The 26,108-nt window shown below is 38.3% G+C and overlaps 1 protein-coding gene across 1 annotated transcript in view; it reads right to left on the bottom strand.

Annotated features, from left to right (window-relative positions):
• Nucleotides 1-24,080, bottom strand: part of AMMECR1 (AMMECR nuclear protein 1) — a 110,701-nt gene extending 86,621 nt beyond the window's left edge. Inside the window, exon 1 of the mRNA XM_087748445.1 lies at nt 23,909-24,080. Coding sequence (XP_087604571.1) covers nt 23,909-24,080 — 172 coding nt within the window. The remainder of the gene's footprint in view (nt 1-23,908) is intronic.
• Between the last annotated feature and the right edge of the window lie 2,028 nt (nt 24,081-26,108).

The raw sequence follows: 26,108 nt of genomic DNA, 5'->3' as shown, positions 1-26,108 counted from the left end.
TGTTATCAACGTTATTCTCATCCTAAATCCAAAACACAGCACTATACCGGCTACTAGGAAGAAAATTAGCTCTATCCCAGCTGAAACCAGGACACACGTATTTATGGGGAAACTGTCAGAGATCACAGAAGTGTTTGAATTTTAAATAATAGGTGAAGAAAGCCAGCTGAGGAAAGATATGAAAGATAAGGGGTGGATAAAGGGCCTTGAAAGTGAAGGGAAGTGGTTTATGCTTGAGACTGTAGAAAAGTCAGAGCGAGGGAATGAAAGAGCGGGAAACAGAAAACCCTCTTTTCAAAATATATCATTTTCCACTTTCTTAGAACTAAAGGAAAGATGATACCACAGTTAATTCTGTAAAAACCAAACTCCAAAAATTGAACAGTGTAAACAGCTAGCAGCTTTATGAAGTGGTTAGTTATTCTAGTTAGTTATTATTCTAGAGGAGAGTCTGTACTTACATCTCCCAAAATTCAAAGGTTAAATTCTATCTTTGTATCTTCCCATCGTAATGATCTTTTTTGGATGGGCCTGCCATAAAACTGGAAGATTTACATGCTGAGAATTCCTTTGGTCTGAGGAGTTTCCACCCTTTGTGGAGACAGTCTAGACAACTCTTCCCTTGCCCTGCAGCCTACAAGGCATTATGGGTGTAGCTGGGAAGAAAGTGGGTTTGCCTGTATTACTTTCTCACATTATTCCCAAACTGGCCTATCACACTCTTGAGGCTCATGTGAGGTTTTCCTCAGTATATTCTGCTTAGACAGAATAGTTACTGTTCTTCAGTACGCTCCCTGTCTCAGCTGTCTCCAGGAGAAATTAGATGCAGCTCTGAATCTAGGCCAGAAAGTGTGCACAAAATCCAATAAAGTTAATGAAAGTTAACTTGCACATGTCTGAGAACAGTAATTGTTCCTAGCAGTTAGAGGCCATATCCTGCTATTGTTCCATATATCAAGCCCCTATTGAAGTCTCTTCTAAAAAATCTTGTACAAAATGTCATCTCAGGATGTGATACCAGCCAGCAGACAAAAGGTCCTCACATGTTGTGTTACTGGAGTCCTGGCCCTGTTTCATATTTTGAGCTATGTTATAATTTCACCATACTGTGAATCCAATCTGTGTTATTTTAAAATTAACATTGTTTTACAGACATTTTTCACTCTTACGCAAATTTAGGGTTTGGTCCTGTTAAACCATCTGTGCATGGAGCTTGCACTGCAAAACTGGGCATCGATTTGTTAAAAAAAAAACCCACACCACCACAAAACACCCAAAAACAAAAAAAAAAGCCCCCACCAAATGAACCCCCCAAAACAAACAAGTAAACAAAAAAACCCCACCACGTATTCTAAAATGTTATTTGTCAAACTAAATATCTAGGACTGGACAGTTTTCTAACTAGAGATAAAAACACTAAATGTGTCAATGGAGTCAGAAAAGTTATTTAATTAAAAACCTAAGGATCAAAGCACTTGCAATAAATGAAAGGTGAGACAAGTAGTAGCTTTTTAATGGAATTCTTTTCACTTAATTCTGTGAGCTGGAATGTTCCTCAAATACTATGTTAATGCAATATCCTATCCTTTTTGAATGTATTTTTCCATTGCACAGTGATAAAAGAAGATGTAGCTTACACAGCTATATTCTCAGCATAAATTCTCCATGGTTTCATTGAGGTCAGTGGAGCTACAGTGATTTATGCTAGCTGATACATTAATAATAAGCCTTAGGACATATTTTTTGACATGGCTGTTTGTAGTTGGTCTCCTTCACAAAATGTTTTCCACTACTGTAGAGCAACCATATGTATTAATAGCATTTCTCATTTATGAAGAGTCTAAAGTTCGAGCTTTAAGAGTTTTTTAAGTTAATAAATTTAGAACAATGTATAGGTGTCTGTTTATCCAGTGCAGTCATACAGCCACCCCTAATGAAACCTAGCAACAATCTAATAGGACACAAAAATTGAGGTGTATTAGGAAAAAATGCAATCATTAATTTTCAAATGAATGAGTAAATTAGGAGGATAATTGCTGAGAATTAAAATCTGATCAGGACACCATGATTACATGCCTGTTTGTTTCTAAGAATTGCATGCGATCTTTAACCATGCCAAGTGGTCAGCACTTGATTTTACACCTCATCTAAATACACCAAAATGAAACTTCCATGTAAATTTAGTTAATGCAAGGAGCAGAAATTTCAGAAAAGAGGGGAATGTTAGCAATGTTAATTGATTGTTAACAATGTTAATTGATTAGGATGACAGAAATGCTCCCATGTAAGGAAGCTAATGGGCATAAATTTTGATCTTCCTTTTGATGTAAGACTGTGTCGAGCTTCCTTTTTCAGATATTATTTCATTTTCATGTGAAATGATCTAATTTCTTCTGGCTGCTGCTTTTGCTATCTTTCTGCACATGTTATGTAGCTTTTGGTGTGAAGGGATTCCACCTCCATTCCTCTAATGGCCAGTTCTTAGCTTAGGTTCATGCTCCCTTGCTCTGGCATTTTACACTGCTCAGATAGCACTGAAGCTGTCATCTCTCTATTCCTTTCAGAGAAATGAGAGATACTGTTCTTTTCTCCAAAGACTGAAGAACTTTTTTCTTTAATCTTTGTGAGCAGCAAAAAAAGTCAGTGAATCCTTCTGCTTGCCCTTTACCATTCTCACTTCTATAAAAGAACCTGTTAATCTTAAAATGGCCAAGAACCGCTTTTACTGTTCCAGGTGGGAACATCTAATCACTTTATATTGGAAGTTTTTAGGCACGCCTCGTGAAATATTTTGGCTTTGAATTGTTCTGAAAGAATGTTTATTAGCTGCAGTAGACTATTGCAGCTCATGAACAGATGCATGTCAGTCATAAGTATTTCTCCTTCTTCAGAACTATAACAAATTATTATTATTTGAATGTGTTTTTTTCCTTTTTTCCTAGAAGTATTAGCATTCTTTATACTTGATGGCTAAATTACTTAACCTTGTATCTTCCAGTGCTTCCAATCTGTTCATGTCACCCTGAATGTCATGTCAATCCTCCTTTCTGTGACTAGTTTTATAAAATCATCATTTATGTCACTTTGATGCACTTATCTTTCTCCTGCGCAAAGAAAAAACTGACAAATGCCAGTGTTTTGCCATAAAGGTGCTGGTGCTCCAGTGCTATCAACCTCTAACTGCTAAAAGCACTAAATACATTGTCTTAAAAGAGCCTAGAGATATAAATAGAATGTTAATTAATAGCAGATATTACCCTTTGTGGCAAAAAGCCAGCAGGGCTCCAGCAAAACCTTTCTCTTTGCAGCTGTTACTTTCATCATTGGCAATTTGTGAGTGCCGCCCCAGTAAGCCTGATCCTCACAGCACTTCGGAGTCACCTCTCATCCTCACCCCTATCTGCTTTCACGTATTCAGTCCTGCAGGTTCTTCTTTTTTTTCTTTTGGGTGTGGTAGCGAAAGCCAAACAGCTCATGTGCACTGCATCCATAACTCTTCGGTGCGTTAGAGGAGGCTAGCAAGCCTGAACCCCGAGTCCTGCAGGCTTCTGAATATAATTGAATCTGTGGGATTTGGTAGCATTTGGTTCCTCACTCATTTATAGTTACTTATTCATTAGTTTTATTGCTTGCTTTCTGTAGAATTCATGTTCTCCAGCATATTTTCTAATGTACTTTCTAATGCAAAAGTCAATTCTCCTTTCAGACATGTATAAATCAAATTACTCCAATTAAGTCAATAGAATTTCACTGTTACAGAATGATGAGTTCAAAATCAGGCCTTTTTAAACCTGTAGGTTCCCTTGTAAATTGATGAATGACTTGTCTGTTCCTAGGTCTCCTGAGCTATCCTCTGCTTTCAAGGAAAGTGGTATTTATATAGATACACGTCCATGCGCATGCAAATTCCATTAAACAAGACTGTATCTCTTCTCATTCTTATCTCCCACATTTGTATTCTCAGTCTAGGAAAGGGTCTTCAGGCTGCCTGCTGGCGGTGATAGTTGTTGTCACAGTTATTTAATGTATAAAATAAATACGTTACATTCATTTTGAATAAAAAGCAGCTGATAAACATGCAAGCTTCAACGAAGTTTCACCCAGTTCTTGGCATAGTAGTGTTAGCTCTCTTGTGCACTCTTCTTTTCATTCGCTATTTCTGATTCTCTTATTTTATCTGTGTAACTCAGTGCCTCCTATCTGACATTACATCAATTAAAGACAGACCTTTTGTTTTTAACATGATCATTGTTTAGAAAGTAAAAAGTATTTTAAAAGAGTAAAATAAATAGTATTTCTTCAACTATGAAAGAAATAGCAGTCAGGAAGCACTGTTGCTTATTATGTTTTTCTGCTAACAGTTATAAAACATGAAGTTACAATCTTTAGCAGACAGAAATATCTGTGATCATCAAGACTCGCATCTGAGCTTTGGTTTGCCTGCTTGTTTTTCTCAATGGTTTCTTCATGGGTAATATTCTAATAACCTACTGACTGCCAGAGATTGCACAGGGGTAACATATTTTGATTTAAACACTGTATATTTGATTTGAGGAAATGACCATTTCCATGCAGAAAAAAGTAATTGAGATAATCCTTAACACTAAAAACATATCCTTCTGTTACTTCAACTGAAAAAAAGAACTCCTTTGCTTGTGTATTTTAAAGTAAAACTATAAATATATTAATCTAGTGGTTCCAATTACAAATGGGATTCTGGATTTGTTACCATCTCCCTTGAAAATGCATCTTTATAATAATTCATTCATTTTGGTTAGCATTTCTAAAGAGCATTTCAAGACTGGAAGAGTTACTGTGACATACTTGAGGGGAAGCCTAGCACAGCATGTCAGATCTAAGGAAGTGTTGCTGAAATATTTTAGGGCTATCGTTTCATGGGGTAAGTCCTTACAGCTGACATTCAGCTTAGATTAGGGATTTAGAAGAAATTTGAAAATAATTTCATAAAAAAACCCATGTATTTAACTCTCTGGAAAAAAAAAACCACCACAAATCAAAGTCTGAATTCTCTGTTTTTCTATTGCTTAGTTTGTGTTTGTTTTCACAGGTCAAAGTCCCACTGTCCAGTGTCATCACATTCAAATCCTGCGGTGACCTGTAAGTGTCTCACCTCTGAATTTTCTATTGCAATAGAACAGCTGCATGAAAACTGTTGTGATCACCTCATGAATACTGAAAATGTGTCTTTCATTAGGTATTATATATTGGGGTACAGTTTGTCTTGTTACGCTAAATGCACGTAGCTCAACCATGTATGCTTATAGTACAATACATCTACATTTTTAAATACTAGTTTATGATAATCTCACTCATAGCATTTTAAATGGAAGACTCACAGCTACTTCTACTTCTAACTGTTTCTAGAGGTACCTTTACTTTAAACCTAATTCTTTACCTGGTTAAATCAGAAGTGAAAGTTATCAAAGAAAAATATTACATTTGCCCTTTGATGAACAATTACCAAGCGTTACATGTTCAGAGTGAAAAATGGCTAACATTTTATTTTATGAGTCCACTAACTAACTAATAGTGAATTAGAATAAAACTCCTGTGGGAACACATTTGACATTCACATGAATAACAGATGAGTTCATTATGATCCCCTGCTTATAAAAAGAATGGCAAATGAATTCATAATTATTAAGCATTTAAAAATAACACATTCCCCCAAAAGATACAATTCTGCATTAAATACTCGTCTGTAGTTCAGCTGCAGGGCTTTGAAGAACCTGAAATGAAATGGTAGCACAGCATATAGCTGAAACTGAATGGCAGACTGATGATTTGGTCATTTGCCACATTCTTTAACTGCTTGGTAGCCAAAGTAATGAAGATTCATATTCTATTTAATCCATTTGAATTAATTCTGAAATTTTTAGATTAATCTTGCTTCCAAAGCAGAGAATACAGATTAGATATATGGTGCATGAAAGGATTATGCCGGGTATATGTATAAAGAGGAGGATTACAGCACATATGGCTACTGACATGTACTCATGTTACAAGTGCCTGTGGGCATCTCATTTGAAATATATATTAGAGCTGAATTTTGTAGGGCTTTTTTGTTGATGGATATGTGGTTGTATGTATGACAAACACCATTCAGGACAGTTATTTTGCTAGAAGTGACATTCTCAAATACTTGCCAAGCTGTCACATTAGCATACCACTCACAGCCTGGCAGGAGACAGCTCTTCTATGAATCGTAACCTCTGCCCGGTGGTGACACTAAGAGCACAAGGGTCCCAAAGGTTGCCTTGTCTGCCAGACAGAGAGGGAAGTAAGCAATGCTGAGAACAAAGTTCAGAGAACAACACAGAGGACTTGCAGAGGAGGAGAAGGGGATAAGGAAAATCCTGTTCTTTGAACTACCTGTACCAAGGACATAAACAGAAAAAGGATCAGAAGTAGATCAAATTAAGATTGTTCTAAGTCCTGTCAGCACCTAAAGTGATACAGAATTCTTGTCTCCCCAAATCTTACGTGTGATCTTGATAGCCTTTATGGAGGTGGCATGAAGAAGATTGGGATTTTCTGTATGAATTCTGAGCCAATGGGTTGCCCTCCTTGGTTATCCAAGGAATAGAGAAATAATGCCATATGTGACTTCTGTATTCCTCTTCCCGGTATAGAGGTAAGGAGATGTGTGAAAGACCTTGTGTGCATATAGATTTTAAAGTCATGTTGCTACCATGTTTTCCCAAGTTCCCTTCTCCTTAGCAGCAGCCTAGGCTCTAACACAGCTATGTTGCCATCAACTGCGTTGTCGTACTGATATCAGGAGAAAAAGAAGCCATGTCAAATGTGATCGTATTTGTATTTCACTCAGAGGTCTGAAGCTGCAGTGCATCATGAGGTGGACTCCCTGACTGACCTAGGCTGTGTGCTTGAGAAAAAGGGCTGCAAAACCTAAAAATGCAGAGCAGGGAGGAAGTAGAGAGGGAAGGGTCTCAGGATTGTGGAAGGTGAGGGCCATGCTGTGCAGTCGTGAAAAGGGTCATGAAGACTAGAAATATATTAACCAAAACAGAATTCTGTAACATCATAGTACACTTTTCTAGTCCTACTTATACAGTTGTCACTACTAGGGAAAAATAAATCAAAATATCAGAAGAGCCATTTATGCTATACAAAGTTTGTGGAATTATTTGAGAAACTGTTAAATGAAGATAAAATTATTTCTTTCTGCTTTGGAACAAGAATCACGAGATGAGCTTTAGAAGTTGCACGGCTGCCAGTGGAAGAATATGATTTATACACTGCTGAATTACATTGCTTTTAATTTTAAAAGTCTGTTGGCACTGTCTGGTTTAACTTCTGACTTGATCTGGCTTGGTAGCGTTTGGATGTATGTCCAGACAACTAGGGCTGAGCTGGTGCTTCAGGGAGGTGTGAAAAATACCCAAGCCTAAATCCGATAGATGAAAACTAATTGTGTATCAGGGAAACTAATTGTGCATCAGGGAAACTAGCTCCTTCCTGAGTCCTGTGGATTGCTGGCTGAAGTATGTGGTTTGATTACCGTTATTGCCTTAATGCAGAGTTTCAACTCTTATGGGCCCCATGAGGACAATGCAGGAAACCTGTTCTATCTGCGATGTATGAAGTGAGTGGTATGAACCGTTATGTTCATACATTCACCGATTCCAAGACCAAGGAGATAATAATAGCCATTTGTGCTAACTATCCTACATACACCTTTTTTTCCCCTGAAAGATAAATTAAAAGTTTGGAGGTTTGTTTGGGGTTTTTTTTGCAACACTGATACATTATGAGTGCATTTCTTATGAAACTTTTAAAGCTTCTATTTTAAAACATTTAACATCTGTTGGAAAGATAGTTACTTGTTTATACAGCATTTAATATTACAATGTATTTATGACTGTCGATATTTGAGGTAATTGTTATTATAAACAAAGTGTACAAGAAGAGAAATGCTATGATAGCTCTCCAGCTGATGACAATGGAAAATGTATGTACTTATTTTACTTATGAAAATCTGATGGCATTATCTTACTATAACCACTTAGAAGTTAGGATATCAAAAGACAGTCTGCTTTAAAAATGTTGGGTAAGTCACTAAAGTCAATGTCACGTCATCTCTGGTCATCAGTGTCCCAACCATATGCTCCCTCAGCAAGGCCACTGCTGGTCATCACCCAACATCAATGAGCAAAAAATTATCATGAGGAACAGTATCAGGTAGTTTTCTGTTCATTACCAACGCATTAGATTGCAAGTAAATTATTCCAATGTTTGCTTTTAATTCGCTAGGTAAAACAGGGTGGCCTGTTGCATCACCATTCTGTGGAAAAAGGGAATCCACCCCATGAAGCTTGTAGAAAGCTGTAAATTAGTTACTTTTGATGAAATCAGACAACTGTGATCACTAAGATTCTCTTTGGAAGGTTAGGAAAGGAAAACTGGTAGAAAGGATTTAATATTTGGAATGGGCAAGTCCTAACTAAGAGAATCAGAGGAGCGGCCATCTCTGCGAAGGAAGGGCAAAATTCATACAAGATTTACTTTATTTTTTAAAGGAAACAGGTACAGTTGTGAGGCGATTTGAATAATTTATATTAGGGTTAAAGTCTTGGCTTCAGAATGTGCTTACAATAAGACAAGTCTCAATCTGAATCACCTCAATTTGTGATATGTTGCCTTGCAGCAGATAGATAGCAAACCATGTTTGTTCTAAATCTTATGAAACAATAATTATAGTAAGTAAAGGCAATTGGCAGTGATTGAAATACTAATAATACACTGCATTTCAAACATTTGTTTAAAGTGACCTCAGCCTGTTATTTTACTGCTAGAGAACAAACCTCTCTCAAATTGCATTTGTCTACCACTGAAATGCTCCGATAATATACACTACCCAAATTAAGGCTAATTGCTAATAATTTATTCACCAGAAGGTTTGCTATTATCAGCTTTGTTTATGTAAAATGGAGATTAAAAAATAGTTCTCTTTCTTGCAAACTGTTGTGCAAATTTCATCTGCTCTTATTAGATGTCATTATCTCATAGGAATGATATGAGAGTCCTCTCGTAACAGGAAAAATGATAACCAAATATAATATAGGACTGAAAAAACATTTTTGGATTTTAGTTGGCAGAACATAATTTATATATGCTAAATCTGTAATATATGTTATAATCTTTCTCTTCTAATTCCAAGTGATGTTGCCATATAAATTCATGCCAGGAAAGGAATAAAGCTTGTGACTGTAGTATGTATATACCACGTATTTAGCAGAAAACATACACAGATTTTTTTTCTTTTTTAATTTTTTGGTTTTGCATTACCCCATCTTATGTCCCAGTGCTTTTTGCTGCTCTGATTCAAAATGTCGAGAACTCAGAGACAGGTTCATTAGGAAAACATATATATCCACTGCATCTCTACATTTGTACTAAACAATGTAAAATCACATCTTAGCTCTTGTGAAGATGTGCTGTCTGAAATTTCGAAGAGATTGAAGTATGTGAGTTGCTCTAAGAACTATTCCTTTTAGCTACTATTTTGATAATTATCTTTTTCTTTATAACATATCTCACTGATTCTCAGTTATATTTGTTTCAAAGGATGGGGGGGTCTCTTAAAATAAGTGGTATTTTTACTTAGAAAATTTAAAAGAAGAAACAAGATAAAAAGCTCCTCATCATAAAGTTCAAGCTACTTGATGGCCTCTGGATGTAACTCCTTCCTTTTCCAGAGTGTCATCCTTTCTTAGTTCTAGGGAACGCGCAATATGCTACTCATAGCCAACCTCCTCGAGATGAGGAGAATCCAATTAGTTCCTTACTCTCTGTAATTTAGGAACTATGTTCACTAGATGGTTAGAATTCAGCTATATACATCATGACATTTATTAACATACAAATGCTTTTAAATATCTAATTTATGAGCTTGCACATCGCTGCTTGTTCACCAGTGGTACAGGAAAATGTAGTTTTATGTTAGTTTAGAATGAATTTGTTCATGCATGCAAGCAGTGGAAATGTGGTGCAATGTTTGTATTTCGAACACTGCGATAGAATTTTAAAATTCAAGTAATTTATTTATTTTAGTAGGCTGCTTGGAAACATTTGCTCTATTTTTTTATTCTAGCAGCTTTTAACTGATTTTCCTTCTCTACCCATGAAAATTAAATGCAGAGGTTTAATGTTTTAGATCGTGATCTTTCAGGCAACTGAATATATGCCTCTACATGTTAAAAACTCAGTAAATACACTGCCTTTTTTCAAAGGAAAAAATCTGGAGGAAATAGCCATTCCTCTTCCAGAGGTAGTGTCACAGTTGTGGGGTTTTGGTTTTGTTTTCCTGTTGTTATTCTACAGAGATAACTGATTAGGGTTTTATCCAAGGATTTCTGAAATCAGTGAAAAGGTCATGGGCTTTGGATTGAGGTCTCAGGGATGGAAGAATATATTCTTTCCTGTGTCAGAGCCAGTCCAAAAAAGGAGGGAGAAAGATCCCAGGAGTTCATGGTTTAACTATCCTGATCTCAGCACAGATTAGAGATGTTTAGTGTCAGTGTGCAAGTGAAGAACGAGGCAGGGGGTTCTGCCATAACCATCCCATTTTTCCACCATCATTATGCCGGGACGAGTGTGGAGTGGTAGATGCAGAACCCAAACCCAACAGTCTCCTTCCTCTACAGAAATTCTCCCCTGGCAATCTGCAAGCGAAGTCTGGCTTGTACCGCCTGAGCCGTGCAAACTGGGTAGATCTGGTGCCTACCTGAGCAGAAAGCCAGCTCCTGGGCGGCTGGAGTGGGAAACCCTTCCCATGGAGAACTGCATGAAGGGCTGGAGAAGGGCAGAGCTCCGCCTGCTGTTAAGTTTCCTTTATTTTCAAACACTACCAGAGTCTGGTACAAAACAGTGGTGCATGTCTGTGCCTATGCAGGCTTTGCTGCATAACTTCTAGTTGACTGGAGAGATAAAAATAATCCCTGACATAAATCAACTTCATTCTGCCTCAGGACATGTTCTTCCCTCTTTATAAAAGCAGCAAGTTCACTTTCTAGCCTTCACACTCTAATTCTAGAACATGTTTAATGAGGGACTCTGCCACAGTGAGGGTAGAGCTACCGCTGCACAAGGATACATGCAATATCAACCGGGGACACAGTGGCAGGGAATGGGAAGGTGTTTTAGAAAGGCTCTTGAATATTCCCTTTCCCAAGATTGTAGGACCAAAATGTTGCTTGGATTTATGAATAGAGCTGGACAAAAATTTTGAATGGTTTTTAAATTCCTAGAATAACAGGGGTTTGAAAGGACTGGGACCGTTTTTGAGATTAGGTTGAACTAGACAAATAGTTTCAAGTGAAATAACAGGAAAAATATGGAAACATTTTCTCAGTTTTTAAAGGAAATATTTTAACATGCTTAAAATGAAATTTTTCATCTTTTGAAACTGAAATACCATTTTCCACTTCAAAATTACTCTAAATAAAAAAGTAAAATATGTGGGGTTTTTTAAATGGCATGAAACATTTTATTTTTAATTAAATGTAATATTTCAGGTTTACCCCAAATTAAAATGACTGTTTTTTTATTTTGTAAGAAAAAAAGTATTCTGTGTGAGCTCTGTGTGAACTGAGGTTTCTTCTTGCTTCTTTCTGACTTTTTGGTTTGGTTATTGAACCGGAGAAAACTTCACTTGCTCAGCTCTATTTATGAAATCTTCATGAGACAGTGTTCTGATAATTTTCAGGTGACTTGTGACAAGACATTTGCTTACACCTCTGTTAGTGTGTGAGGATAATAGCTCCTCCCTTGTGCTGTACCAGTGCTAGACCTTGAGCCTTGCTGCGTACTCTGCCTGTGCTGTGCTCCTGTTTTTTGGGACGAAAATATAACGTGCAAGGTTTTGTGATTTCAGCAGGCTATACGTGACAAGAAGGATCTCTTAGTTCTGGTGTGATTGTGGGATGCCTACCTAACCTATCATTAGCTCAGTATACACTGAGTAAAAGAGACCTTATCGGTCACAGATCTTTCCCTTATACTTCGTGTTCCTATTCTTCTCTTTCATGTTCCTTGTTCTCTTGTCAGCCACGAGTTCATTTCAAATAAATATGACATTTAAGATTTTCATGTAAGTTACAGAGCAGGAGATGAGAACTCCAGGTGCCCAGTCAGACTCCTTCTTTTTCTCAGGCTGATCTGGGCAACTCACAGGCTAAATCTTCAGATCTGGGCTTCTTCTCCCATTATTTGTATTGACCCTATGTGGCTGACTTGGAAGGATCCTTAAGGATTTCGGAAGGTGTTTTGCTCAGTCATCATTGTCACTACAACACTGTGAACCTTTGGAAGCTCAGAAAGCTGACAGAGTTTCCAAGATGGGCTTAGCAGACCTTTCCTAAGGGAAGTGAAGTAGGTACTGAAATCAAGTGCTACGCATCTCCATTCAGAGCACCACTTAAACATGTACGTGATTACAAATTTGTGTGTAGGATTCCTGTCTCTCATATGGTAGCTGTTTGGGTGTTGGGGTTTTTTTATTTTATTTTTTTTTTAATGTATTTTAAAGTATAGTTAATAGGGGTGGTCTAGTAGCTAAAATCTTCAGCAAGAGGGTGACACTATGGACAGTGAAAAACTATTACTAAGAGCTAGCCCCTGTAATCAAAACAACTAATAAGAGTTTGCAATCTGAAGAGACAAAAATGAGCAAAAAGAGAGAGGAAGGGAGCTCTGTCAGTGCAGTTTTACAGATGGAGAAGGGGCCAAGCTTGATTCAGTGAAGTATGGAGGCAGAACCTGATTTTTAGCATTTCCAAATGTGTACATTTCAACATATTCTGTTTGATACTGGCAATGCTTTATGCCTACGCATTTCTAATTTTAACTGTTCTGATTTTTTTTTTTACTATCAAAGAGAGGGACTTTTATAGTTTCTCTTCAAGTTGATTTCTTAAATACAGCAGAGCATCTCCATTCTCAGCACAACAGCAGATTTTCAGTTTTTGCATAGGTGTGTGGTTTTTTTTCCCCAAATTTTACTGCAACTGTTCAACTGCACACATCCAGCAGAGAGAGAAGCAGGGAGGGACAGATTTACATACATTGACTGGATGTGCTGACTTTTCAATACAAATAACAGGGTAATTGTATTGCATCAAAGTAAGAGTCATAGCCTGGAAGGGATATTTCATTGACATTGAACTGAAAACAGAGGCACAATGTAATGGATCTTAAAATTGGCCGGACTGTTTCTGGATGCCTGTGTTTTTCAGTATTCATATGAAAATCCCTATGCCCAGCCTAAGCAGAGTCATGGGGTGAGACCTTTTCTCACTAGTGTAACCTTTAAGACAAGTTCTAGCAGTCAAGCAGGAAATCGGAAAAATGGTACTTTTAAGCTGCTTGTCTTTGTCCAATGCTATGGTAGTAGTTTGAATTCAACTACACGAGTATGAAGAGGTTTAGTCCTCACATATGCCTTGACACACTCTAGTGGCAGAAACTTGCAGTGCCATTTAGGCAATGGAGCCCAGGCAATTTCTTTTCTTCATGATGCGAAGCAGTAGTTACGGTGGATGAAAATTCAGGTGATCATTATTGAAAGTAACCTCGCAGTTCAGAAACTACTGTTCAAGTCCTGTGCTTTTATGAAACTTGTATTACTTTTTATGTTTCAATATATAAAATACTGATTCAGGGATTTCACTTGTTCGACATTTGTAGTTTTGAGCAACACACCCTGACCTGACTGAGTCATTGAGGTATGGCCACAATATTTATGCAATATATCAAAGTCAATAAACAGCACCTATCCACAAGTCCTAGGCACTTATCCTTTAATGGTAATGGATACAGATCTTGGGCAACCTCATCTTTTAACCAACCATCATTAAATAGCAAATCAATAACCACATAAAAAAATGTATTTATAGCTAAGCTCTAAAACCTGTGGTTTTGCTTATCAAACTAATCATAAATGATTCCCTGTTTTGTCTTCTCAGAACACGTAATGGACCACTTGGCTGCCTCAGTTCTCTCTTAATTTTTCCCTTCATAGAGCTACTCTGTGGCAAAATCCCTCAGATAATACAGTAAAGTATCTAAATATATGCTTTATCATTACGGCAATTATAAAGATAGCCCAACCTATGGTGACGTGTTTTCTCCAGGATCAAGAACTTTCTGTTGCAATACTTTTGGTTTGGCTGTGGGCTACTACTGATCCTCTAGCCTCATTGCTGTTACAGTTTGGGTTGCAGTAGGGTGGAGTATCTTTCTGTGTTTTACTGCAATTCACACAGTAACACGACTAAAGTATTTCGCATAGCACAACTCAAAATTTTCCTTCCTCAGGAAATTTAGCTGTTTTGAAACTCATTTGGTTGCATCACAATGAAAACACAATCCCCTTTCCCGCAAAACAAAAAAGTAGAAACATTTCATTCTGATCTAATGTTTGAATTTATTATTCTTTCTTACACAACCCAAGCAGATTATATATATCTAAGGCTCTGCCTGTTCTTTTTTCCTCATTATGCTCTATTTCAGGGACTCCTCCTATTCTTTCCTCAGCTTAACGTGACCGCAGGTTTCCTCTGCAGTAAACCTATCTACTAGTCAGGATCATGGTAGGGGCTCTATGTACTCAAATTTCCCGTTATCTTTCATTCTCTTTTTGCTAAGGATTTGTACCTTTTTCCGTCTGACATTCAGAGCCATTGCCATCAAATTGTATGTTTATTTTGCTCAGCCATTAAGCAACTTTTGAGTCTTGCTTTCTGGTTATCTGGATATAAAAGAGTCACAGAGATATTTTAAACTGGGTCTTGCTGCTCTGCCTCTGAGGCTTTTTAATTTTATTTTTTTAAGAAGTTTTCTCTTTATATGGGTAATTTACTCCCAATAGCAGTAAATCTAAATGTTCTGTCTAAATGCAGATACTTACATGAAAATACGCCTTTCCCCCAACTCCCTGGAAATCTTGCTTTGGATTTAAGAGTGAGTAGTTTCTAGGCTGGTGCAACTCAATCCTAAGTACTGGAAAGATGCTGACCCAAAATTAGAACTAGGGTGAACAAGTAAATCTCCCATTGAAGTCAATGGGAATACTGACATTTTACACTGGGAATGAATTAGACCTTGGGTTTTTTGCATTCTCATTTGAACTACCATCCTAAAATAGCATTGTCAGACTAGATATATCATAAATTTGTAGTCATGACATAATTATTACATCACTATTAGTAATTAGATCAACTTTAGAGTTTTTTCTCGATATGCAAAGTTCCATGAGGACACAAGCTGTGAGTTAGCTTGGAGCTCTGAATTCTTTTTCCTTGTGGAGTGGACAAGGTACTTCCAACACCAGGCATCTGTTATGCATTCATACATATCTACATGCAGCCCTGTTTGCATAATACATTATTTTTTCTCGCTGTTCTGTAGTGATATAATTAGAAATGGAATGGCATTTACCATTTTCTGGGAGTTGTGCTATCTGGAGATCTGTGCTCCTGGTTAGCATAGCTGAGAGGGCCTAACTCTGAGGAGCAACTCACTGCTCAGTTAGTTAAGGCAACACTGTTCAATGTACGTCTCACGTATCCCAGGATTATAAATATTCCTTTACATTACTGTCCATTTTTGATCTAGACCCTAATCCAAGCAAAGAGTAAATCAAGTCATAAGAAAAAATAAGAAAACAATGATGAGTGAACATCCAAAGAATACCACCTTGAAAGAGTCAATTGCTTGTATCTAATGAGGCATCAGTAATTAGCCTAATGTCTGGACCTTGTAAAGCTGCAGCATGGAGATTATCTCCTGGCATTCACTGATGCAGTACCCAGTGTTGAACTATTCAACTTTTGATAATGTATGTGCTTGCTTTGTCCATCTTTGCATTTTAAACTAATGTCAAATGATTCTATAATCTATTTTTGCATCTACTTTAGCCTCCCATTATAAATAAATGAACATTTGCGTATTGCATGTCAACGTCTGAAAAGTCCCCTCAGGGGCTTCCTTGACGGGAGGGAGTTTTTCTCTCTTTAAGACAGAAAGGGTCAGACTTGGAAGTTATAATCTAGAGAAGGCTAGAAAATTCGAATAGTTTCAGTGGACAATGGGAAAAAATTAACATATAAGCATATAACTAACTTGATTACCTTTGGGAAATCATCTCAGCCACACTGAGGATTTATGTCCTCTAGTGCAGTCAAATGAATATGACTGTCCTGCATTCACAGCCAGTTCAGATTCCAAAATAATATAGCTCTTTTCCCTGCCAGTTTAATAACGGACATTGGTTGACAGATTCTTCCATCTGCTATGCCCAGACCATACTTTGCAGTGCAGATTTTACTAACCACGTTATCTGTTATTTCTTTGCAAGGTGAGAAATTAAGCTTCCTTCTTTCTTCCCTTTCCCCTGAACTGTGAAGAACTTTTTTAAAACCATCACCAAATAAAGATATTTTGGGCTGTGAGACTATGAGCTTTGTTATGTGGCTATGGTTCCATTCTTCTACTTCAAGGTACTAATCCTAGGAGGCTTAATTTGGAAGTTTTAAATAGCTATTCCTTCTGTTTAAACAGTTTGGTTGCCTTAATGAAAAAGGCAAGCTTATGTTAAAATTCAGGAAATATAGTATAAAAGTGCACAGGGATTATAAGGGAAGCCAGTGTATTGCAGTCTAAGTGACTCATTTATTTGCCCCATGACTCCGTAAATCACTAGACAGACAAATGCATTATGCAGATAGAGAACTGGAGACAGAGGTTATGTGACGCCCAAGGCCATTCACTGAGTCAAAGCTGAGCCAGGGTGAAGTTCCCATTTTAGTGTGCCTATTAATAACACAGCACAGACAAACAACATGAAAGAACTAAATTTGGGGGCTGTGTGATGTCAGCATGCTCTGCAAGGCTGAAATATCATTTGTTTCCATCTAACTCTAAAATGGTTAAATTATTAGACATAAATATGACTAGACCAGTGTCTTATCTGAACGCCTTCTCATACTTAGTGGTAATAACCTCTTTCCTCTTTCCCAGCTGAGGCCTTTTGTTTTTCCTTTGCAAACAGATAAATGATTCGTTTCAACCTTTTTATACCTTCAGATTTTGAGGACTGACAGCTGAATGCTGTGTCTGGCATCAAGAAAGACATAGTCACAGCATAAGTGAGAGAGAGTGCTAATGAGAGCTGAATTTTGCCTGCATTTGTTATCCTTGTTAAAAGTAGTACTTACATGTAGTAGACCATTGCTGCATTGCTATATTATATTCTTTGAGTTTGTATACTTTATCTAGCTTTAGGTAAAGTTAGTTACTAACAGAAGGTGGCAGAGGAAATGGTATTGCCTAATGAGGAGAAGTCGGAGGTGGGATCTGCTGTATGTCGTTAGTATCTGTCAGTGACTTGCCTTAGAGACTTGGGCTTGGACTTTCAAGAATGATTACCATTTTTAGATGTCTTTGCTAATGGTCCTCCTTCTTATGGTTGCTGGCCTGATCATCATATGTAGTAAACCCAAAGTCAGTCAAGAATCAGCAAGATTAGAGAAATATCCACTAAAGCTGACTAAAGAAAGTTTAACAGATTTGATGGGGAAGGTTAAGGAGTCTATTGCAGCTGTGTTTAACTGGAGCCAATGTCTAGACAGCCAAAAGATGGTGTCAGGGATCATATCTATCTATCTTGCAGACTACAAAGCATTATCACTGAAATTCATGAAACGTTAATTACAATGGTTTGTTTTCCCAACTAATTCTAAGGAAAATCGTTAAGCGATTCAACTAAGTCAGGCTTTATATAGGTAACATTTTAAAGTATCCAGCTTACCTGTTTCAACAATTTTACTTATTTTTTGGCAACAAATTAGATATCTTAAGTGCCAGAAATATACTCTTTTCATTTAATGGATTTATTTCTTTTCAGTGTAGTTAAGGTAAAATTAGCCAGTGACTGCAGTTGAACTGTTTCTTTCAGCCACTGTTTTATGTAGCCTCAGACATATCTTTAAACGGATCTCTGTGATATATTGTACTCCCTATTGCTGCTGTGAGGGCTCACTGCCTTACAATCTCAAGATAATTTAAATACTTGAATATTATGGAATTTGCAGTGACTGATTCCAGTTTTAGGGATGGAATTTCAGTCATAAATTTTGCAAGGATATCTTTCAAAAGTTAATTTGAAAAGAACAGCCACCCATTTCTAAAGGTTAATTGCAACAGAAATGCTGATTTGTTGAAGGCTACTTAAAGCCTTCTCTTTATTGATACCACAGCCTGTGAAAAGACCCCTGAAGTGTACAGGTCAAACATACTATAATCTGTATGGCAGTTGTAGAATCTACATAGAAACTGAGTTACGATACCCTGACATGTTTTTGACAAAAATTTTAGCCTTGGTGCTTGAGGTCTGTTGCTTTGGTGTCAAACAGACAAATCAGTCCAAATCTATACTATAGTCTCTCTCTCTCGTCCACGTGGCATTCGATTTTATTTTCTTTTGGGCAAAAAAGAAATAAGGTTCTCAAGCTCTCAGTCTTCCCCTCCCTCCACGGTGAGGGCAGCCTGTTCGACTACCAGGTCAACTTGGGTTTTGAGCAAAAGAGGAAAAATCTTAACATGAAAATAACATTTTGGTACTTGTTTACACTTAAAATACATTCAATATACCCTAATCTGTGTAGCCTCACAACAGATTTCCTAGATTCTTCAGAATATCAACAAGAACCAAGTTTGCTCCATTCATTCTTCTCTAACTCAAAGTGCTAGTTTCATCTGTGTATCTTAAAGAGGCTGATGTTAATTGCATCGATGTTATCTTAGTCTTTGTACAGAGATACAAGTGATGTCAAAAGGAGCAACATCTGCTAAAGTAAATTATGGCACCTATCCATTCATCCATGCGTTACATCCAGGAACTGATTGTTATCTCACTTATATTAACATGTATCACAGTGACCTAGGAAACAGTCCTGGAGCGATTATAGCATTGCAGCAACTTGCAAAAACATACAGTGCTGTTGGTAATTGATCATGCTCCATCTTAAAAAAAAGATGGTTACGATTCTTGCTCCTATCTCACTGCTTCAGTGTATTCTCCTAATTCTAGTTGCTATGCTTGATTTTTATCTGTTTGTTCTTGGGCCAACACTGTCATACATCTTGAATAATTAATTTCCCTGATTGTATCTTTGCCAACAGCACTCATATTCCTGGCTCATTGTTATGATACTTATTGATCTTTTATAGAATCATAGAATACCGGTTTGGAAGGAACCTCAAGGATCATATGGTCCAACCTTTCTAGCACAGTCTAGATGAGATGGCCCAGCACCATGTCCAGCTGAGTCTTAAACGTGTTCAGCGTAGCAGAGTCAACCACTTCCCTGGAGAGATTATTCCAATGATTGACTGTTCTCATTGTGAAAAATTTACCTCTCGTGTCCAATCGGAATCTCCCTGGGAGTAACTTGTACCCGTTACCCCTTGTCCTCACCATGGGACTCCTTGTAAAAAGGGAGTCTCCATCTTGTTTGTAGCTCCCCTTTAAGTACTGATACATGGTGATGAGATCACCTCTAAGCCTCCTTTTCTCAAGGCTGAACAAACCCAGCTCTTTCAGCCTGTCCTCGTACGGCAGGCTTCCCAGACCCTTGATCACCTTGGTGGCCCTTCTCTGGACCCCCTCCAGCCTGTCCACATCTTTTTTGTATAACGGGGACCAGAACTGTGCACAGTATTCCAGGTGTGGCCTGACAAGCGCCAAATAGAGAGGGATAATGACTTCTTTATCTCTGCTGGTGATGCCCTTTTTGATGCAACCCAGCATCCTATCGGCCTTCTTGGCCGCAGCAGCACACTGTTCACTCATGTTGAGCTTCCTGTCCACCAGCACCCCCAGGTCCCTTTCCACGGAGCTGCTTTCTAGCCAGGTGGATCCCACTCTGAGCTGCATCTTTCTGTATTGTGAGTGACAAGAACTATATAATATTCCAAACAGGGACTCAGCCATACTTACAGGATGCCATCAGTGCTATACTGTCTCTAGTGTCTTTATCTTTAGTGGCATACTGTAAAATGGATTTGTCTTTTTCTCAGCTGTATCACATTGTGAAGTGTTGGGTGGAAGCAGCTGCACTTTGCTGGTCTACCTGTCTCTTCCCACACTCCTCCCAGCCTGTCCTGTTACAGCTGCATTCCTGTGTCATTCCCACCCTGCTGCCCAGGCCCTGTAGCCCCTCTCTGTCCTTCCCAGGTAGCCCTTACTACCTCCCTGTGCTTCTCTAACTGTTATCAAAGGCAGAAGCTGAGGTTGAGGTGAGAGCCAGAAGCTGGCCAAGACCTACTCCTGCTGTGGGATGATGTGGGAAGAAATGGAGATGGGAGGATCAGAGAGAAATGGGCTGCAGAGCGTCTTCATGCTTCTGCTGCCACCTGGGAGAAGGCTGGGGACTGCTGGTGCTGCCAGGGGTCAGCAGCTACGGAGAAGACAAAGCTGAGCTGCTCAGACTAGCCAGGCTAGCACCTACCTCCTCACACACAGGTCTGCAGCTTGCCACTGTAGGTTGCTCCCTCATTTGCTTATTCCTGCCTCCGATGAGCCTTAAATTTCTGCCACATTTCCTCTCATTTCTGTTACTCTGTGATATTCCTCCTCTAAATTGATGCTGCCTCCCAACTTATTGCCAGCAAAATTTGTCGGTATATTCCTGGTTTTTGTTGCAGAGTGCCCCTCTATAAGTCCATTAAAATTCAGACCCAGTCCTTGAAGGATTCTTGTACTATTCACTTTTTGTTGATGATTCCTCTTTCAACCCAGTCCCTCAACTGGATTTAATAGAATTAGTCTGGGGCAAAGTGACAGCAGGAAAAATAAAACTGTTCCTTCAATTTTAATGAAGGGCTCAGCCATCTGATCAGGTTGTTGCAGTGTAGTAAGTTACTGCATGTCAGTGGAGCCATTGAGACTATAGGCGCTTTTAGTCTAGCCATTTACAGAGTAGTGCAGGACCAATTAAACATTTTTTAACTGAATTTTAAGCTAAAATTGAAAAGAGTAAACTTAAAAAAAAGTCAGGCGAAGAGAATATAACTGGCCAATGTCCGTGGCTGTGCTCATGCACAATAACTTATTTATTGTAACTTTAGTGTGTGTCTGAGGATGTCATTAAAATTGGAGGGACTCACTTCTGTGATTGTTCAAGTGAAGGAATAATTGTGGTTTTGACTCATGTTCTGACTATAGAACAAGTTGCACTGTAAGTCAGCATGGGATCCACTTTAGCCATTGCCCTTATTGATATCCATTAGCCCTTTATATGTACTTGTCTCTAGGCAAGGACCATCAAGTATGAATTAAAAAGTGCCTGGTATCATAGCTGCTGCTGAATTATAAATTAGTATATTTGCAGAGTCAGTTAATCTTTAGAATCTTGCGGGTGGCTGATTTAATGTATATGCTAAAAAAAAAAAAAAAAAGTGTACTAACGTAGCATGAGCGTATCCTCAGTGGGGAATGTCTGGAGTTGCTATCCCCATGGTCTATATTCCTTCCCCAACAAAGATGGGGTTTTCAACTTCCAGAGAGCTCCTGTATGCAACAGTTTGTTTTAAAAATAAAAAGTTAATATATCCTAGAAGGCATCTGCTTTTTCATTATTCAGATTATTTCCTTTCTGCACATATTGTGAAATAACATGCACTGTCTTTCTAATAATAATTTTTATCAATGGCACAATTTAGTATGATATTTTCTAAAATGAGCCCAAAAAAGCACCACTTGAATGGTTATCTGTACAGGTGGATCGCTGTATTGAGCTTTATCTCACCGATTTCCCAAAACACTCTATTCTGCACAGACCTGTCCTGTCCGTAGAACTTCCTTCAATCGACTTGTTTGTGCTGAGAGTAACTTTTTTTGAGAGAGAGAAATATGGGATCCAGATTTACATGCATGCCTTGTAAGTCGTCTAATGACATATCAGTTCCTCTGGTAACAGTAAACAATCAAATGCTTTGCTAACTTTTAGCAAAACACATCCAGCTCCAATAATTTCTTTCCTCCTGTGTTCTCTGGGAAATGTGTCGAGTCTCAAGATTTCCAGCAAGCTGAGAGCTAACATTTGGGATTGAGTTTAAGATGGAGCTAAGGACTAAAGGATTGATTCATATTTCTCATTAAGCTAATTTAGTATTAGTGACTTCAGTGGAACTGGGGCAGAGATTCACCAGTGGGAGGAGAGAGCCAGACTCAGAGATCAGTCGTATGTTCAGAAGTGACATAGACAGTATCACAGAAATTGTCTCAAAATTGACGAGAGGCTTTAAGAAGCAAAAATACCACTTTCAGAGCCTGATCCTAAATCTATTGATACCTTAAGTTTTCACTTTTTGCTTCTAGTGTTCTGAGTTGTAAGTCATTATATGCTGGGTGACTTTTTTTTTTTAATTCTTTGCATATCAACATCAGAACTTTTCCCATACTGAAAATTAAGCCTTAAAGACCTTCAGTCCACTCATGTGCACATACAGCATTTCCCCCCATCCCTCCAATCGGTTTTATAAATCACTCAAGAAACATCTGCAAACTAGAAAATGAACAAAATATTGGCCTGTATTGGAAAGGTGAAAGGCGAGGTTTGAGCAAGTTCCTAAAATACTGTGCTGTTCCTAAAATAAGTTTCTAAAATACAAAGGCTGTGCTAACTTTTGTTTCTGCTGCAGACTGTAATGTCTAAGCCTTTTGATAGGAAGTACTATGGAGCTACAATTGTACGGTATGCTCTCGTCTGTTCTGGCAGCAGATACAGGTAGGTTTGATTGCTTATTCTGTCTGAAGGCCTCCCTACCTCTAGTGCAAAGTCAGGCTTTCTAAAACCTCTCTTAGTAAGACAACAAACACTGAGTTGCAGTCAAATATTTGGATGATGTACATTAAGCCCTCAGGGGAACTCTCTGTTTGCAATCATCGTATTACTGAACATGAAAGGATAAAGCATAAAGCAATTCCAGTTTTTCTAAAAAGCCTGAAGTACAGGAAAGGACCAAAAGAATCCCTTTTCCAGTTTCTGTCACCAGAGATTCCCAGAATTTGGTTTGTACATTCGTTAGACATGTACTGTGTTCATCTTCCTGCAGTAGTATGTATAAGTAAAATGTCACTGAGGATGTTAAACTGTTTTTACAAGTATTTCAATAAAATAGTATGTCCTATAAAATTGGAATCTCACCATTCTTGCAGAGCTTACATGATGCATTTCCGTGAGCATATATAAAAAGAACTGCATGATAAAACCTATTCATTTTTAGTACAGCTCGGTCTGCTGCATTGGTTTCATGCTGTATATGTCTTTGTAGTGTTAGCGCACTGCTATGTGGCAGCTTAAAGCTATTATAGCAGAGCCGGTACACAAGACAAGAAAGCGATGTATATAACTGTAAATCAGCAGTAGCAGGTCTTTTTTTAATGTTTCCATCTTCTGTACATAAAGCCATTCCCTGATTTGAATAATTTGCTGAGCTAAATAATAAGACTAGCAATATACCCAAAATAGGGAAGATCAGGCAATAGAAATAACCACAGTTTCAATCAGGATTACAAATTACAGATCTCCAAAAGATGCTAAAATGTAAGGAAAAAACCCAACCCCTGGGACTGATCAAAATCAGTGTCAGTCATTGATTTCTAGAACACACAAAGAGACGGTGAGTATAAATGTGTTACTTACAAGTGCTGAGGATTTTAGGGAATGAAAATGGAGACCAGGAGCTGGAGACTGCCTGCCATGCCAGCAGTGTTGATTTGGAAGCGATGGACACAAATAAACGTTCAGCAAAGCTTAAAAAACTGCAATGCAAGGCTAGCCAAAAGTGTCCATGTCCTTACCGTGCTGTGGCTGGCAGGCAATCCGTGTCTGGGAGCCTTCAGTCCCTCTAATCAGGCTCCGGGGATTTTGTTTGCAAGAGAGATTGTCCTTTAAGTAATCAGTGCAGGAAAACAGAGAAATAAAGAGAAATGAGCAAATTGTACAAGGCAAATAGCTGCAGGTCTTTAGCATGCTCCCTGCGTTTTCCTGAGCTGCATCTGCAGTAGAGAAAATATCCCAAAAATAGCTCAGGCTGCCAATGACTTGCTGAAACCTGAGAAAGAATTGCTGAATTTAAAGATCTGGGTTGCTGTGGGTGTATGATTAAAGTGAGAAATTGCTGGCAGGAAGAACCTAGGATGAAACCACTGCTTAAGGAGTAACTTGTGAGTTCACTGGTATCAGAACATGAGCTGACCTCTGATTTCCCCCTCCTCCACCCAATGCCAGTTAACCCTTAAGAGTTCAGCTTGGAAGAAAGTTCTGCAATAGCAGATGCAAGAGGAAATATTAATAATAAAAATTATTAATAATAAAAAGTTCTTGTCAACTGTAATATCTGTGGTGTAGTGACAATATTTTATAGCAGTGCCCTATTTCCTAAATGTCGAAGCAGTCAGGCAAGCTGATGTTTTGCAGAGGTCTTGGAAACTGCACAGTTTTAACTTCTGGAAAGCTCAGTCTTATGTTGGGTATATGCTAAATACCCCCTTGGAGCTGTTTGTGGTCCCACAGAGTGAAAGGGATTTCAGGTAAAGTTTTGAGGAAGGAAGGAAGGATAACATAACACTTTAGGAAGTTTTGGACAAAATATCAAGAATTGCCAGAGTATTTGGCACAGCCTTGGAGGAGGCACTGGTATCTCTATACTGTGCCCAGAACAAATTACAGTAGCTTAAGGACTACTCCAGGTTGTTCTGGTCTATAAATGTCCCCTATGGATTCCTTGTGCTTAGGCAGATCACTAGAGCGTAGCATACTTTAGCCTCAGTCCTCAGCTTGCTGCCTGGCACTTTTTTATGTTACTTCCCTGATTTAGAAGAGAACAACAAGCAGTTGGCACAAAGCTGGGTACATTGGCTTGACATCAGTTAAGTTTCCCAAGTAGTGCCAAAAGTAATCCTCAGTAACCTATTTAGGACAGTATTAAAGCTGCCAGAGCATGGACTGGGAGCTAGTCCCCAGTTTTCTTTGTACTGACACTGAAAAGGGAAAAAGCTTCAGTGCTATAACTGGGTTAGATTCAAGCCACATGGGACTGGATTATGAGAAGCTGCTGCTTTGGAAAGCAATTGTGCATCTGAGAAAAGAGCTGAATATTGCCCTTACTTCAGAACGTGCTTTTGTTTTAACATCAGTTTTATAAGATGTGCCAGACAATAATGGCATCATAGGGAGAACAAAATATTTAGTGTGCTTTGACCATAGTCGTGTGTGATCACGTAATCATTCTGATAGGACTGTCCACTTCATGTGATGAAGCTATATTTTATCTTGAGGATGCTCTGTGTATGTGAACAGATATAATATATACTAGTTGCTGTAGTTTCACATTCACAGCGACGTTCTGTGGGGCTAAGGAGTTAATCATTTGTCCTATGAAAATAAATAGGCGTTTAAGTTGCACGTGTACAAGGGCAGCTGAGATGCCCAGCTATGACCTTCCCTTTTGTAGGTGCTTTGGAGAGAAAGGCCCATTATCAGGTCTTTTGGTCTAGCTACAGTTTGAACTGCTCTGCTTGTGAGTGTTGTTCTAGGAGCTAGAAGGGTAGACAGTCCCTGAAGTAGGTTGGTCATTTTATTTTTATTTATACCCCAGCAGGCCCTTTCTGAAGTACTTCTGCTGGCCAAAAGGAAATGTAGCATATTAGAAGTTATGGCCTAAATAATTATGACTCATGTTGCAGCATTCACTCTCAGACAAAAGGCAGTGAGCACTTATACATATCTAGTGTTGGTATATATTATCTCATAAATTCATGGTGCGCTCAAGAAGTCTTATTACTGATCTCCTAAAAACTCCTAATGCAAACCTCTGTTCCTGTCTTTGAAGCAGCAAGTGATAATACAAAAGATTTTGTAGGCACCTTTTCTGTAAGTTAATAAAACCTAAAGCCAGTAATAATGACAGCTAGTGGTTAATTCATCATGTATGGTACACTGCTAGTGATATATCGGCATAAGACTGTCATTAGAGGCTAGTGTCTGTGTGTTAGCAGA

The sequence above is a fragment of the Nipponia nippon genome, unplaced genomic scaffold (genome assembly GCF_047370975.1).
Source record: "Nipponia nippon isolate SJK-2023a ecotype South Korea unplaced genomic scaffold, ASM4737097v1 scaffold_12, whole genome shotgun sequence".
In the NCBI taxonomy this organism is placed as follows: domain Eukaryota; kingdom Metazoa; phylum Chordata; class Aves; order Pelecaniformes; family Threskiornithidae; genus Nipponia; species Nipponia nippon.
Note: the sequence above shows the minus strand (reverse complement) of the source record. Positions and strands in the feature narration are given on the sequence as shown.